Consider the following 17041-nt stretch of genomic DNA (forward strand, 5'->3'; position numbering starts at 1 on the left):
AACTAGGAATTTGGGAGAGATGGTTGGGAGATGTCCAGGAGATCTCCACGCCAGAATTTAACCTGGAGAGGGAGCTAAACAAAGTAAGAGGGGATACGTCCGTGGACCAAAGAATTGACATAAGGAGGAAGGGTAGTGTATATACCAGACTAACAGTTGATGCTGGTGGTACAATGTCTGTGCATAACGGGGTAAAGAATGTCAGTGAAGCCAAATGCCAAAGGTTAAATGTCTGTACACTAATGTGAGGAGCCTAGGTACAAAATGGAGGAACTGGAGCTATTGGTGCAGAAGTGAAACCGGATATTATAGGGATAACAGAAACATGTGGAATAGTAGTCATGACTGGAGTACAGGTATTGAAGGCTATGTGCTGTTTAGGAAAGACGAAAGGAAAGGCAAAGGGGGGGAGTAGCATTGTACATCAATGATGAGGTTACTGTAAAGAAATAAGAAGGGAAGGAATGGAGAAGACAGAGTCTGTCTGGGCAAAGATCACACTGGGTAAGAAAGCTACTAGAGCCTCCCCTGAGATAGTGCTTGGGGTGTGCTACAGACCGCCGGGATCTGATTTGGATATGGATAGAGACCTCTTTAATGTTGTTAATGAGGTAAACACCAAGGGGAATTGTGTGATCACAGGAGACTTCAACTTCCCAGTTATAGCCAGGAGGACAAGTGCTTGCAAGAATAATAGTGCTCAGATTTTTCTGGATGTGATAGCAGATGGATTTCTTCACCAAGTAGTTGAAGAACAACAAGAGGGGATGCCATTTTAGATTCGGTTTTGGTGAGCAGTGAGGACCTCATAGAAGAAATGATGTTGTAGGGGACAACCTTGGTTCAAGTGATCATGAACTAATTCAGTTCAAACTAGATGGAAGGATAAACAAAAATAGATCTGGGATTAGAGTTTGACTTCAAACGGGCTAATTTACAGAGTTAAGAAAATTAGTCAGGGAAGTGGATTGGACTGCAGAACTTGTGGATCTAAATGCGGAGGAGGCCTGGGATTACTTTAAGTCGAAGCTGCAGAAACTGTTGGAAGCCTGCATCCAAGAAAGGGAAAAAAACCATGGGCAGGAGTGTGTAGACCGAGCTGGATGAGCAAGCATCTTAGAGAGGTGAATTAGAAAAAAACAGAAAGGTGGGATTAGCAAGGGAAGCTACCTTAGTGAGGTCAGGACATGTAGGGATAAAGTGAGGAAGGCTAAAAGCCATGTAGAGTTGAACCTTGCAAAGGGAATTAAAACCCATAGTAAAAGGTTCTATAGCCACATAAATAAGAAGAAAACAAAGAAGAAGAAAGTGGGACCTCTATACACTGAGGATGGAATGGAGCTTAAGGATAACCTAGGCATGGCCCAATATCTAAATAAGTACTTTGCCTCAGTCTTTTATAAGGCTAATGAGGAGCTTAGGGATGATGGAAGGATGTTAAACGGGAATGAGGATATGGAGGTAGATATTACCACATCAGAGGTAGAAGTCAAACTAGAACAGCTAAATGGGACAAAATCGGAGGGCCCGGACAATCTCCATGCAAGAATATTAAGGAACTGACGCATGAAATTGCGAGCCCGTTAGCAGAATTTTTAATGAATCGGTAAACTCAGGGGTTGTACCATACGACTGGAGAATTGCAACGTAGTTCCCATCTTCAAGAAAGGGGAAAAAAGTGATCCGAGTAACTATAGGCCTGTTAGTTTGACACTGTAGTATGTAAGGTCTTGGAAAAAATATTGAAGGAGAAAGTAGTAAAGGACATTGAGGTCAATAGTAATTGGGACAAATTACAACATGGTTTTACTAGAGGTAGATCGTGCCAAACCAACCTGATCTCCTTCTTTGAGAAGGTGACAGATTATTTAGATAAAGGAAATGCGGTAGATCTAATTACCTCGATTTCAGTAAGGCATTTGAACGGTTCCACATGGGGAATTGTTAGTTAAATTGGAAAAGATGGGGATGAATATGAAAATTGAAGGTGGATTAGGAATTGGTTAAAGGGGAGACTCCAACGGGTCATACTGAAGGGTGAACTGTCAGGCTGGAAGGAGGTTACTATGGAGTTCCTCAAGGATCGGCTTTGGGACCAATCTTATTAACCTTTTTATTACTGACTTTGGCGCAAAGAGCGGGAATGTGCTAAAAAGTTTGTGGATGATACAAAGCTGTGGGGGTATTGCTAACACAGAGAAGGACTGGGATGCCATACAGGAAGATCTGGATGACCTTGTAAACTGGAGTAATAGTAATAGGATAAATTTATAGTGAAAGTGCAAGGTCATGCACTTAGGGATTAATAATAAGAAATTTAGATATACATTGGGGACCCATCAGTTGGAAAAACAGAGGAGGAGAGGGACCTTGGGTATTGGTTGATCGCAGGATGACTGAGCCGCAATGCGATATGGCCGTTAAAAAAGCAAATGCGGCTTTAGGATGCATCAGGCGAGGTATTTCCAGCAAAGATAAGGAGAGTAAGTTAGTGTTAGTACCGTTGTATAAGGCGCTGGTGAGACCGCACCTGGAAACTGTGTGCAGTTCTGGTCTCCCATGTTTAAGAAGGATGAATTCAAACTGGAACATGTTCAGAGACGGGCTACTAGGATGATCCGAGGAATGGAAAACCTGCCTTTGAAAGGAGACTCAAAGAGCTTGGCTTGTTTAGCTAGCCAAAAGAAGACTCCGGGGGATATGCTTGCTCTAGATAAATATATCAGGGGATTAACATTAGGGAGGGAGAGGAATTATTTAAGCTTAGTACTAACGTAGACACAAGGTCAAAGGGTACAAACTGGACACTAGGAAGTTCAGACTTGAAATTAGACCAAGGTTTCTAACCATTAGAGGAGTGAAGTTCTGGAACAGCCTTCCGAGGGAGTAGTGGGGGCAAAAGACATATCTGGCTTTAAGACTAAGCTTGATAAGTTTATGGAGGGATGATATGACAGGATAGTTTAATTTTGGCAATTGTTTGGATTATCAGCAGATAGGTCTGCTCAATGGTATGGGATGGGATCAGAGTACTGCAGAGACTTCTTCCTGACTGCTGGCTGGGGAGCCTTGCCCACATGCTCAGGGTTTAGCTGATTGCCATTTTGGGGTCGGGAAGGAATTTTCCTCCAGGGCAGATTGGCAGAGGCTCTGGAGGTTTTTTTCTCCAGGCCTCGGATCTTTTCTTCCATCAGCTCTATCAGGCGGCACTTCATGCAGATGTAACCCTTTTCAGGTAACCCTTCCAGCATCATGTACATGCCGCAGCTTCCACATCCAGTCATCCTCATTGTGTCTTTTGCTGCCACCTCTGTATCAGACATGGCCTCCCTGCCTCGTGCCTGGCGGTCCAGGCCCCACAACACAACGCGGACCCCCTACAGGCACCGGGCTCCTGGCACCCCACTGTCCACTCTCTTCTCTGGCTTGTTGGTTCCTCTGCCTTAGTCTCCCCTGCAACCTCCCCCTGGAAACTCCCTCTGAAACTCCCCTGTTAGCAGCTCTGTTCGCTGGCTGCTGTGCCGCTGCCTGACTGGCTGGCTACTTATATAGGACCCCTAATCAGGGAAGCCCCGCCCCCTACTCAGGGCTCAGCTGCTCTCCCAGCACACGGCCCCTAGCGGCCTCCACACACACGCACACTCACTAACTACACAATACAATCCACAAACTATAAAAACCTGCTCCTCCAACAGAACTCCCTCTGAAACTCCCCTGTTAGCAGCTCTGTTCGCTGTCTCAATAAGCCCTCCTGTTTTATGCTGGCTGAGAGTCACTCTGGTCTAGAGAACAAGGTTGCATCAACCCCTTTGGGGTTGAGGGGGCCCCAAGGGGTCCAGTGCGGCAGAGACAGACATGCTAAGGCTCAGAGAGGTGTGGCTCCAGGAGGTGGAGGGGCCTGACCCCAAGACAGAGTGGACCCCCAACAAGAGCTGTCATACTGAAGGGGGTTCTCCCCACAGACTGCACGGGGCCACGAGTGGGCACGATCTGTGAGTCCGTGACACCTTGCTTATGGATTAGAAAGCAAATATATCAAAAAGAGTTATTGGGAAACCTTTTCCCTCCCTTTCTTTCCATAGTTTAAGGTTTGAGGTTTCCCTTCAACAGTCTAGGTCAGCACAAGTACTTAAACTGAGTTATGCAGGATACAGAGCTTCTTGCTCTATTTTAGCTGCTACGGTAATAGAGGAAAACCTGAACTCAAACCTTAGCAGGCAAACTCCTTTAGGTTCACCCTGGGTGTTTCTACATTCTTGTCACTTTAAAGTTACATTAAAGTTACTACTGTAAATTAAACATGCACACCCGTGGCAATTCTCAAGCTATGGAAAATGTAAAGTCTTAGTTCAGAAGATTTTTTTTCTTTAGAAATGTGAATTCAGTGTGAGAAGCTTTATACCTAATTTTACATGTTTAGTTATCAGGCTCAAACTGTGTAGTCTGTGATATCATAAACTCGAGTAGAAGTTATAAGAGGCACAGGTAATATTCATCTGTAGTCAAATTAAGGACTTTTCCTTCTAATGTAACTCCATACTCTCCTGTATAATTGTTGGCCTCTAAATTTTGTTTGATAACAGTAAATAAATCTCTTCTGTAGAATTCTTTTATCGGAAGAGTCCCATTTTCTTCTTTCCGGTACCAGAGCTGATACTATTGCTATGTTACCTATCCTGAAAACAGGAAAATCCCACCAGTAACGTTTTCATGAATGACCCAGTCCAACCGACCAAACAAACCAAAACACAAAAAAAACCCCACACACCCCTCTACTAACAAAGCCTGTTAACATGGCAAATCCCTTCAACTGCATATTTCCATAAAAATCATCACCACTAGTACAAATCAAACTATGTAAAGCTCTGGTGTTTTACTATGTTCAGAACTTACCCATATTGCCAGTTTAGCTTTATTTCCATCAACTGAAATTGTTTTCACCTTGAAGTCAACACCTGGAAAAATAAAAAAGTTTAGTTCTCCTTCAAACATGTGTTATGATTAATTTTGTCAGACAGAAAGACAACAAAAGATCCAAGTAAGTCAAACTGAAGTTGTGCTTTGACAATAGCAGGTGGAATGGATTAGTTTAGTCGGTTACTATTTGCTCACTCACCCCCCACATCTCTCCTACTTTCCCCTCTATGGTCCTATACCAGGCTTTGAAATTAGGGCTTAGAAGAGAGTCTTCAAGTAACCTTGGGCCATGGGCCAATCGGTATATCATGGAAGTGAAGCAGGTACTAATTTCCTTCATGAAGTGTAGTGTTCTTGAGTATGCTGTTCAAGTTAATTCCAAATTCCCCACTCCTCCACATAGTTTGCTCCAGTCTAGATTCCAATTTCTAACCTTTCATTACACCATTTCCTAGTGTGCATCAGCTATGGGCTTGATGCAATTCTATAGCCCATGTTATGCAGGAGATCAGACTAGGTGGTCATAATTATCCCCCTTCTGGCCTTAAGATCTATGACACTGATCTAACAGTTAAAAGACCATTCAGATGAAGATGCTATAATGCCTCTTAGAAGAGTCCCGGCAGACAGTGCTGGTCAATTGCTTCTCTGTCCCAGGGAACCTCAAGGATCTCACCTGGGGTCTATTCTATTATTTCTTGCTTAAAAAGCCATTGGGAGGATTAAACAGGAAAGATGGTTTATGGCATACTCGTTGCTGAGGACACTCAATTGTCTTCCACACATTTGACCCACCTATTGCAGTGGAACTAATGGCTTCCTGTTTGCATGAGGACAAGCTGCCCAAAGCTCAGTCCAGATAAGATAGAAATAATGTTACTGAGTTGGGGGTAGGGGAAAAGTATGCATGTTACCTTCAACAAAAAAGTTTGGGTAATATTAGGTTCTGGGTTGCTCCTGAATACCTAGGTATTGTCTGTGGTCAAGACTGCCTCTCCACCCCTGGCTAGGAGAGTGCATCTACCAGGAACTGATCAAGACCTGGGCTCAATTATTCATAATTTGTCACCTACAGGCTAGATTAGAGCATTCTACATGGGATTACAACCATACCTTTTAGAAACTTTTGTATGGAATGTATTTTATGAAGCAGTGCTTCACCTAGAAAGCATATTACATTAGCATTTCCAGAGTCACACACACTGCTAATAAGTTTGAATGGAGTTTGAGGTATTTTCAGTTTATCAAGTCACAAATGACAGCCTGGTTACGTGGCACACTGCTTTCATGTGAGGATGCTGCTGTTACAATCAATCAATGGAGTCACTACAGCTGGAGTTTAACTCAATTTTCTGAAGGGTCCTTTACTTTGGAATTTTTTTTTTTTTGCTTTAGTGCTCCACAGCTTCTATTCATTAATTTTCTAGGCACACTGCAGCGTGATACACCTAGATCAGGGGTTGGCAACCTACAGCATGCGTGCCAAAGGTGGCATGCGAGCTGATTTTTGACAGCACACGGAGCAGGCTGAGCTGCTCAGCCTGCTGCCACTCTGGGGTTCCTGCTGCTGGCCCCTTGCTAGCCGGGGTCCCGCCGCCGGTCCTACTCAGTGCCCACTGCTGGCCTGGGGTTCCTTCCCCCAGGCTGGCAGTGGGCTGAGACCCCAGCTGGCAGGAATCAGTGGCTGAAACCCCAGAGGGGAGCTGGCAGAGACACTCAGCCCACCCCTGAAACCTCAGAGCTGGGCAAGCTGACCCGCTCAGCCCACTGCTGATCTGGGGTTCTGGCTGCTGACCCCTTACTAGCTGGGGTCCCCACTGCAGCCCCACTCACCTTGCTTCCTGCATAGGTCCCCTGCCAGACAGGGTCCAGGCTTCCGGCCCTGCTCAACCCTACCAGCTGCCAGCTCCACTCACTTCAGCTGCTGATCTGTGGTTCCAGCCGCTGACCTCCTGCCAGCCAGTTATCAGCTTATAACTCAGAAGCCTGTGTGCAGCTTAAAGTATCCAAATACGTGCCACCAGACACTGGAAAACTCAGCAACGGCAAGGATCACACTAAACTAATAAGATCTGCATTTTAATTTTAAATAAAGCTTCTGAAACATTTTGAAAACCTTGTTTACTTTACATATAACAGTAGTTTGGTTATATATTAAAGACTTATAGAGACACCTTCTAAAAAACATTAATATGTATTACCGGCACGCGAAGCCTTAAATTTGAGTGTATACATGAAGACTTGGCACACCACTGCTGAAAGGCTGCCGACCCCTGGTATAATACTAACTCAAAAAAGCATACTGATCAGATTTAACTCTTATTTAGCACCTTGTATCTCCAAAGAGCATGACAAACAGTAGTTGTGATAACAGCCTGATGAGATAACTAAGTATTGTACCCTTTTATGATATGGCAGGAGTGAGGCAGAGAGGTTTAAGGAGTTGCCCAAGACCAAACAGAGAGTCTGTATCAGAGCCAGGTTTAGATTTGCTAGCTGCTACTCTTGTGGTAGATTAACAAGTTTAAAATAACCCATAAGAGTAGGGAATGGGGTACTTGTAAATCAAACAAACAAACAAACAATTATGAGACAAACTTCAGCATCACACAGTCTAAAAATATTATAGCTGAGTTAAAGACCCACAAAAAGAGGGATTCAACACAGAATGTAGACAAAATCTTAACACCAACAATCTGGCCAGGAAAAACAGATTTCCCTGTCAATCAAGGATAGCCAAAACACACAGTGTAGACAAATGTAGTTTAATTACCCACTGCTTGTTAAAAAAAGCTGCAAACCTGCGTTTAACAATTATGAAGGCGCTGACTGAACTTGGCCAACCTCAGTATGAAACTGACCCTCTCTCCTGTCTTAGTCAGGCAGAGTAAGTTTATGATCTGCCTGACTTACTAGTTTGATAAAATGCTCCTCTATCTTTCAGTTAACTATGTCCAAACCTGTGACTCGGGAAAAATCTGGGACAATCATATTCTCTTCCTGAACAGCCAAAACCAACATCCAAGATGTCTGAACAAGTTAACATAGGCATGTTATTTTTAATCTGAAAGCAATACCAATTTTTTTTAAAAACCACAACCACCACCACTATCATGCTGATGAAATACTTACATTGACACTTCATGGCAACAGTAATATCTATATTCATTCTTAATTTACTGGAAGACAAAAAACAAAAATTTGCAATATTTATCAAATTTAGTACAGATGCCAAGACAAAATAACTATGTGAGAAAATGTACAGAAATGCACTCCAAAGGCAAAATGAATACCAGTACACTTAAATATTAAGATTTGGGGAAGCTTAGTCAGAGAAGTTTAGTGAGTAGTTTAGAAAGTCACCCAGTGTCTATTCACCATTTAAGCCTTTAATATAAGACAAGTGGCAAGGGGAGAACTAGTTTCACAGCAAAATTAAATATTGCAATTAACTTTAAAAACTAAATGAAATATGACTGGTTCAGGAGTTTAGCTACCTCTTATAAAAGACCAGTGGTTGCAAAAAAGCAGTCTCCATTGTCAGTAACATTTTGAAATATATTTTCATGAAACTGTAGTAGCACACAGCTCCCAATAAATTTAGTGGAATGGGAGGCACATGGGGGTCACAAAGCTAAAACCCTATGCAAGGATTTGAACATGTACTTCTTGTTTTATCATCTCCAGGAATAGGCACCGACTCTGTGGGTGCTCGAGCCCCAGAGCAGCCATGGAAAAAAAATAGTGGGTGCTCAGCATCCCCTGGCAGCCCCTGCTGCTACTTTAGTCTTCATTAATTTGATTATAAGAAAGCCCCAAAAAAAAAAAAAAAGTGAGCTGGCAGAAAGGCACATTTGTAACATAGCTAGATTCCACAAACAGACGCAAAAAAGGTTAATAATGAAAAGTCTACTGGTGTAAACACAGCAAATGCACAATCCAACAGAATAGATTCAGAACACAAATACCTTATATTTATACTGTATATAGTTCCTTTCATCCAGAAAGATCAAGAACTTTGAATTGAATGTCAATATTACTTCATCCGCTACTGAAATAAGTTGTCTAAGAGTGCACGTGAGACACCATGCTACAGAGCAATTGTGGGGGACGGGGGGAGAATGGTAAGATGAAGAAGTGAACAAAAGATTTACCCAGCTGGAAATACTGGGGGTTACGTTATTTACAATGCAACTTGCCCTCTGGTTGGACTTTGGTGCCAGGAAAATCTACTCTTATAAGAGTATCTTTGGATAGTTAATGGATCTGTGTTCAGGTTCTCATTTCACAGTGCTACCAGAAGATTACATACAAATACATGGCTAAATAGGGTAAAATCCTGGACCAGTGAAGTCAGTGGAAAGACTACCATTTATTTTAACTGAGCTATGATTTCATCCATAGTATTTACATATGCAGCACATTAGTAACTCTGGACTTTCTACTCCCAGCCTTCAGCCATTTGAGCTAAAGGAGAGCTGACAGTAACCATCTAAGCCAGTGGTCCCCAAACTTTTCCGGGTAGCGGGTGCCGGATGACGAGCCACTGAGGACCGTGGCCGGCAGACAAGCATCCGCCAAGAAACTGCAACATCAAGAGGCATCGCAGCCGAAAATCAGAGGCATTTTGGCGGTGACACCTTTTGGTGACACCGCTTTTCAGTGGCATTTTGGCAGATGCTTCTCTGTCGATCAGTATGCGAGTGCATATAGATGCTCCGGTGGGTGCCATGGCACCTGCGGGCACCGCGTCTGGGACCCCTGATCTAAGCCCTTGTCTACACTGGGGGGGGGGGGGAGGGGAGGAGAGGAAGAGGGGATCTAAGTTACACAACTTCATCTACGTGAATAACGTAGCTGATGTTGACGTACTTAGATCGACTTACTGTGGCATCTTCACCGCGGTGAGTTGACTGCTGTCACTCCATCGACTCTGCCTGCACCTCTTGCAGCACTGGAGTACAAGAGAGGGCTTGGGGGTCAATTTATCAATTGCTGATCCGGCGGGTAGTGTAGACATACCCTTAGTGACCAAACAAAGCAAGTCTGACACTTAATCCAATAGAGGGCAGTGCCACCCACCAGCTAGTACAGTGGTTCTCAAACTTTTGTACTGGTGACCCCTTTCATAGGCTTGCTATAAGTGTGCCCCCCCCCTTAAATATACTAAAAGGTGTTTTTAATTTATAACACCATTACAATGCTGGAGGCAAAGCGGGACGTAGGGGTGAAGGCTGACAGCTCCCAACCCACCATGTAATCCCTCACAACCCCAAGGGGTAACAAACCCCAGTTTGAGAACCCCTGAACTAGTACATGACAATGGCATTTCTGAGGTTCAAAATACTATACACCATCATGCTGGAGCACGGGTCCATAGAGCCCTGCGCAGATACATAATTGGTATTCGCATGTGATCCACAAAAAATAATCCACAGATATCTCCAGATTTGCAGGGCTTTAGATATAAAATTTGGAATCATTCACAATCCACAAAAATACTCAATGGATGTGGATATCTGTGGATAATTTGTGGTTTGCAGGGCTCTGCTGATCCAGTAGAGCTATTCACTGACCAACAAAGCTGACAGTGTCACAAACTAGGACCACCAAAGGACAACAGCCACTGAAGACCTCATGCCACAGTTCAGCCTAGAATTTGAGAGGCCTTCCCTGAGTTGAGCATGATCATCGGTATGCATGGAAATATGCAGTTATGCATTAGCAGAGGCTAAGAGAAAGGAAAGCTAACTATTTAACAACGTAATCCCTCTCCAAAGTGGACAGAGCACTGCACTTTGTATTTCACAAGCGGAGTTCATTCCCAGGAGGAAGGTCTTAACATTTTTAAACCCCCATTCCAAAAATGGAACAAAGTTCTATCAGCACAATAAAATAGCTCAGCTCCTATATTTCTCTTAACTCAGCACACTTCTCTTCCCCCTGCCCCCCACCCAAAAAAAAAATAAAAGGAACAAGAGCATAAAAAGGGAGATACTTTTACAATAGGATACTGCTTAATCTTAGCCATGTAAGTTAGTCCTTTGGGACCTCAGTCTCCCTCCTCCATCCATTAAGAGAGGGACTTAACCAGTACTGGAAAAGTGGTTTCAGGATTTTTTTTTTTAAAAAAATAAAGCACATTTAAGCTTTATTCTGTGTTTATGTATGCTTTTTCCTCTCCTCTTTAAAGCATTTCAGAACACTGGCCATGCACAGTTCAAGAGACACTTTTTTTTTTTGAAAGCTATTACACCCAGCAAATAAGTTAAGTGCCAAAAGGTAGCACTGTAGCAATGCTCAGGTTGAGAAATCAGCTTTTGAGTTAGGAGCTTGATAATTTAAGATTTCAGCTTATGCCAATCAATTACATATAAGCATTTCTAAATTTATTCCTTTCCTTTGTAAGGCTTTATTTGTTGCTATGCAGTCTACAATGTAAGTTCTCTCTACTATGCTTGGCATTAACGTTGCCACTTTTTTTTTTTTTTTAAGTTCCTTATTTTAGGCACTGATTGCTGCATATTTCTCAAATCTTTCACTGATGATAGGTTTTGCATTGCTACACGGTACATGCACCAACAACAATGCATGTTAGAACAAGAAGTCAGGCCAATTGTGCATATTAACTGATAGGGACCAAATTTCATGTTTGAAATTTTGCCATTGGCTCCCAAAGACTCATGACTAGACTAAATCATTCCTTCTATAAAGGGCACTTGCAGGCTTTTCATAAGAACGGAAAATGTGGGCATAAAGGCAAGATTTGGAATTCTGCCTGGGCAGGGTCACAACTATAATGGAATGGTTAATCCAGGACCATCAATGAAGAGGTTAAAAATATGATTAATGCAAGTCGGCAAGATTTAATGGAAGGTAGGTCTTATCAGACAAGCCAGCTGTCTTTCCGACAGGCCTGGCTAATAAAAGCAACTTCATTGACGTGTCTACCTGGGAAAAACTAAGAAAAGTTAATCTGAATCAAAGGTGTGAATTTAAAGTGGAGTAGTTAAATTGTATTAAACTCTTGTTTGCATACTGTCACTCAGAATTAAAGTGGCCTTAATTGGGTTTAAGTAAACTAAATGTTATTAAAATGTCAGGTTGAAAACAAGATGCAGTTGTTACTGGGGGAAGTATCCAATTATCAGGGTTGTTTCTAGCAGGTCCCCCAGAAATGTGTTATTGGTCCAATGCCATTTAATTTTTATCAATGATCTAGATGATTTAAAATCTTTGCTGGTAAAAATTTGTAGATCACAAAGATTGCTGAGATAGTAACCAGTCCTCATTATTTACTGTTAGAGTGATCTGAATCACTCAGTTAAATGGTTATAATTCAACAAAATGTTTTACTACTGTCAGTCTAATTGAGGTATTTTATCTGGAAATCAAGAATGCAGGTTATACCTACACAATGGGAGACCATCTGGGCAGTGATTTAGAAGTCAACATAGTCAGTCACCTCAATATGAGTTCTCAGTGCAATGCTGTGGCAAAGTGGACTAACGAGATTTTTGATGTACACATGGACTATTAAGCAGAAGTAGAGGATGCACTTCTCAAAACGGATGTGGAAATCCTGGAGAGTTCACAGAAGGACCACAAAAATGATCCAGTGGCTGGGGAAAAAAAAAACCAAAACAAAACAGCCTTACAGTGTGAGCAGAGCCCCATGCAGATACAAAACTTGTATGCGCATTTGATCTGTGATCTGCAAACATGGTCCGTAGATATCTGCAGACATAAAATGAATATTCACAGATCTGAAGGGCTCTAAGTACGAGCCTTAAGGAGCTCAACTTATTCAGCTTAATGAAGATACTGTTGACATGCAGCTTGATCACCATGTACAGGTTCTATACAGGGAAAAGATCTGATGAGGCTTTTACAATTTTGTTGACAAAGGCATAAGATGCAGTGGCTTAAAGTTGGACAAATTAAACTCTGAAATAAGCATTTCCTAGCAGTGAGGGTAATTAAACAATGGAACAGAGAAGAGAAGATGGTAGAGTCAGCATTGCTTGGAGTCTCTGGCCTGGTCTACACTACACGTTTAAACCGATTTTAGCAGCGTTAAACCGATTTAAACTGAGCACCCGTCCACACTACAAGGCCCTTTATATCAATATAAAGGGCTCTTTAAATCGGTTTCTGTACTTCTCCCCAATGAGAGGAGTAGCGCTAAAAATCGGTATTACCATATCGGATTAGGGTTAGTGTGGCCGCAAATCGACAGTATTGGCCTCCGGGCGGTATCCCACAGTGCACCACTGTGACCGCTCTGGACAGCAATCTGAACTTGGATGCAGTGGCCAGGTAAACAGAAAAAGCCCCGGCGAACTTTGAATACATTTCCTGTTTGCCCCGGCGTGGAGCTCTGATCAGCATCAGGTGACGATGCGTCCCAATCCCAAAACAGCCAGCATGGACCATCAACAGAGATACGGATCTGATCGCTGTATGTGGAGACAAATCTGTCCATCAGAGCTCCGTTACAGAAATGAAATGCCAAAGCATTTGAAAAAAAGTTCTCGCTACACAGTGCTGTGTGGACAAGCGTAACGAAGCCAAAGAAATCAATGGACGCTCAACGGAGGGAGGGGTCCTGAAGACCTCCAGCTATCCCACAGTCCACAGCAGTCTCCCGAACACTATTTGCATTCTGGCTGAGCTCCTCTGTGCCTGTTAGGTAAACACATTGTCTGGCGTGGTTCAGGGTATACTCTCCTCAGTTTCTCCCCCCATCACGTGAAAGAAAAGGGAAGGAAATCATTTCTTGACTTTTTTCAATGTCACCCTATGTTCTACTGAAGTGCTGGTGTAGACGCGATGCGTAGCAGTGAAACGTATCCGCTCTTCTCCTTCCCGGTGGCAGACGATCCAATATGACTGATCATCGAGTCATCTCATTCAGCCCGTGGGTGCTCTGGCTGGCCTAAGGTGAGGCTGGCTGGGGCGCCTGGGTAAAATAGGAATGATTCCCGGTCATTCCCAGTAGATGGTACACGACCGGCTGTAACGTCCTCATCATACAACAATGGGGCCGAGCTCCATTCATGCCCCCCTTTCATGTGTAAAAGAAAAAGATTTCATATGCCTTGGACCTTCATAGCGAGGGAATGCTGGGCTCCTCTCCCCCGCTCCCCGACCCCCCCCCCGCCCCCCCGCGCGCCGCCCGACGTTATTGTTCTGCTGTGACGTGCTCATAGCAGCGGGAGCGCTCTCCCCCTCATTTTATCTCACTAACAAGTCACTGTTTTCTTTAATTTCTTCCTGGCATTCCTTTTATGATTTAAATCATGAACACCAAATGGGGGGGGACACTGCCAACAGTAGCCCGGAATAGCTGGGGAGGAGGGAAGCCAACGGGTGGGGTTGTTGCCAGGGGCAACCCCCGGGATGGCAATGCAGCTTGTCATTTCTGTGGTCTACATGGAGCAGCTGTCTCTCTGATCCACTGGTTCTCTAGTACACTTGCCCATAACAGGCAGGATTGACTATGTTTTGAATAACCATAAAAGGATGGATTGACTTGGGGATTCTTCATCTTTTGCCTTTGCGCCCCGGCCGACCTCAGCCAGGGGCACCATGATAGCAGCAGACAGTACAGCGAACGACAGAAACCGTCTCTGCTATCATGCAAAAGCACAATGCTGGCTGTGTGCGCTGCAGACGCTCTGTGCGCATCCAGTAAACACAAATACGGCGACAGTAAAAAAAAAAAAAAAGCTTGAACGGGCTCATAGGTTGCCGTGCTTGCCGTCCTGCCAGGGAATCCAAGAAAAAGGGCGCAAAATGATTTGTCTGCCGTTGTTTTCCGAGGAGGAATGAGTGCCGACATTTACCCAGACCCACACGAACATGATTTTACCCCATAGGCACTGGGATCTCAACCCAGAATTCAAGGGGCGGGGGAGACTGCGAACTAATGGGATCTCCGGAATAGCTACCACAGTGCCAACGCTTTCAGAAATCGACGCTAGCCTCGACAAGGACGCACACCGCCGAATTAATGTGCTTAGTGTGGCTGCGTGCACTCGACTTTATATAATCTGTTTTACAAAACTGGTTTATGTAAAAATCTGACTAATCTTGTAGTGTAGATGTACCCTTTAAAACAAGATTACATAACTTTCTAAATTATATGCTTTAATCCAGATTCTGGTAGAAGCAGCCTGCGTGTGTCAGAAGCCAGGCTGGTTTCTTCTTGCTTGGGAATCTGTGAATCTCCATGTTCATCCCCTTCCTTAATGGGCCACAGCAGAACAAGATTGCCTGCATTGCTTTCAGCATGGACAAAACACTTGCAGCTTTGCATTAATACAATAGCTATAATCAAAGTTTCATGCTTTAGGGCTTCAGCCAGTAACCTGCACGCATCAGGAAGGAAATCCCCTCCCCCTCAATGCACAATTGGCCAGATGTATAGCTTCACATCCCACACATTCCTCTGAAGCATCAAAGAGTAGCCACAGCTGGAGATGGAACACGGGATAAGGTGAAGCAGTGCTCTGAAGAAGGTTCATAGAATCCTTTTTTCTTAGATGGCTGGTCAGTGTGTCTTGCTCAAGGTCAAACTGATCACCAGGTTTGTCATTGGGAAGCAATTTTTAAACTAAGGTCACACTGGCAGGGACCTTGGGGAATGGAGGTGGAGGGTTTGCCTTCCTCTGCAGCATGAATTGCCTGTTAGGATAATGTAGGCATCTCTCACCAAGTCAATTTCCCACTATTACAGGGACTTCAGGCACTGGTAGCACCTCAGTCTATCCTGTTTTCTTGTCTGACACACAACAGTTTAGTCTCCTGAGGACTGAAATGCTTTAGTCTAACTAAACTATTTGCAGAATTTTATATTGAAGACTTCATTATTAAATCTTGTAAAAGAAGAAGCTGGATGTTTGAGTGCCCAGGAAAGTATGTGAAGCAGCTAAGACACACATTTGATAGCTGTGTCTGCTAAGGAGATCAGCAGTGAAACAATTAATAGAGATCTATATCACCATTAGATTTTAGAGTCAACAACACTTCATTGAGATGAACGACGAAAGCTCTCCCATAAGAACTTTGAGTCCATTTTTAAGATAGTATTTCTTTGGTTTATGCCAGGCACCTTGTTGGGAAGGTTCTCTTGCAAAACAGTTTAGAACCTCAGTATTATTAAAGTCAAGCTTTGTTCCAGAGTAAAAGGTGGATACTGGGGCGCCTTATACAACAGTAATGTCCACAGGGCTAGCAGCAGTATGTAGCAGTAAAACTGTAACTAGTAATCTACATCAGCTAATGATATGATTAATGAAGTTAAACAATATGCTTCAAGTTCAACATTGTTAACTTTAGGTTGATACGGAATCAATTTGATTCCTTTGCTGAAAAGGTTTTACTATCTGGGAGTTTATGCAATAGTTGACAATTATCAGCTTTATATAGATTTGGCCCCTTAAGAGACGAGACGTTATTAAAACTCAGGCAAGTTGACCTGCATCATGAGTTTTATCCTCAATGCATGTTCTATTAATGGTTTCCTTCAGGGCCTGCATTGTTTAAGGAAAAAGCAGCAGGAGCTCAAAGACCTCCTTTTTTCTTGCCAGGATGAGCTCAAGCAGTTCTTGTTGATGTAGAAATATATTTCTACTCAATACTCACCTGAAAGCAAGTGAGCTGACAAAGCATCGGCATTTTTGTCACCATACTGATGTTTGTCCATAATACTGCAGTGCTAGTGCCAGAGGAGATCACTGAAAAGAAAGGTACATCTTTTTCTCACTCCACAAGCCATTAAGAGAAGGTAGATTGAAGGGATGGTATCAAACAATGCCTTGTCAACAAGTCTCAGTTGCCCAAATTAGTAGTCGGGACATCCAAAAGAAATGAAGTGTTAGTATTTCTGCAATACCTATTTTTTCTGCTTTAGGAGTTGGAATTAAAACATGGCTATCCCTAAACAATAATGAAATAGTTTCCTACTCAAGCCCCCCCCCCCCCCAATATTTAATTCAGCTAGTCAAATACATTAGACAACTATACAGTTTTTTTTGGCTTTACATTAGTGTTTCTCTCTCAGTAGCCACCTCGACTGATCAAGAGTTTAAGGAAAATTACTTGCTCTCTTCCAGGTGTT

General features: G+C 43.2%; 1 protein-coding gene across 1 annotated transcript in view; it reads right to left on the reverse strand.

Annotated features, from left to right (window-relative positions):
• The window catches only part of RAB18 (RAB18, member RAS oncogene family), a 25750-nt gene extending 9092 nt beyond the window's left edge, over positions 1-16658 (reverse strand). The window contains exons 1-2 of the mRNA XM_075062278.1: positions 16567-16658; positions 4894-4955 (exon numbers count right to left, since the gene is read on the reverse strand). Of these exons, the coding sequence (XP_074918379.1) occupies positions 4894-4955; positions 16567-16627 (123 nt within the window). The 5' untranslated portion in view covers positions 16628-16658. The remainder of the gene's footprint in view (positions 1-4893; positions 4956-16566) is intronic.
• Positions 16659-17041: the final 383 nt, after the last annotated feature.

The sequence above is a fragment of the Chelonoidis abingdonii genome, chromosome 2, assembly GCF_003597395.2.
Source record: "Chelonoidis abingdonii isolate Lonesome George chromosome 2, CheloAbing_2.0, whole genome shotgun sequence".
Lineage (NCBI taxonomy): Eukaryota > Metazoa > Chordata > Testudines > Testudinidae > Chelonoidis > Chelonoidis abingdonii.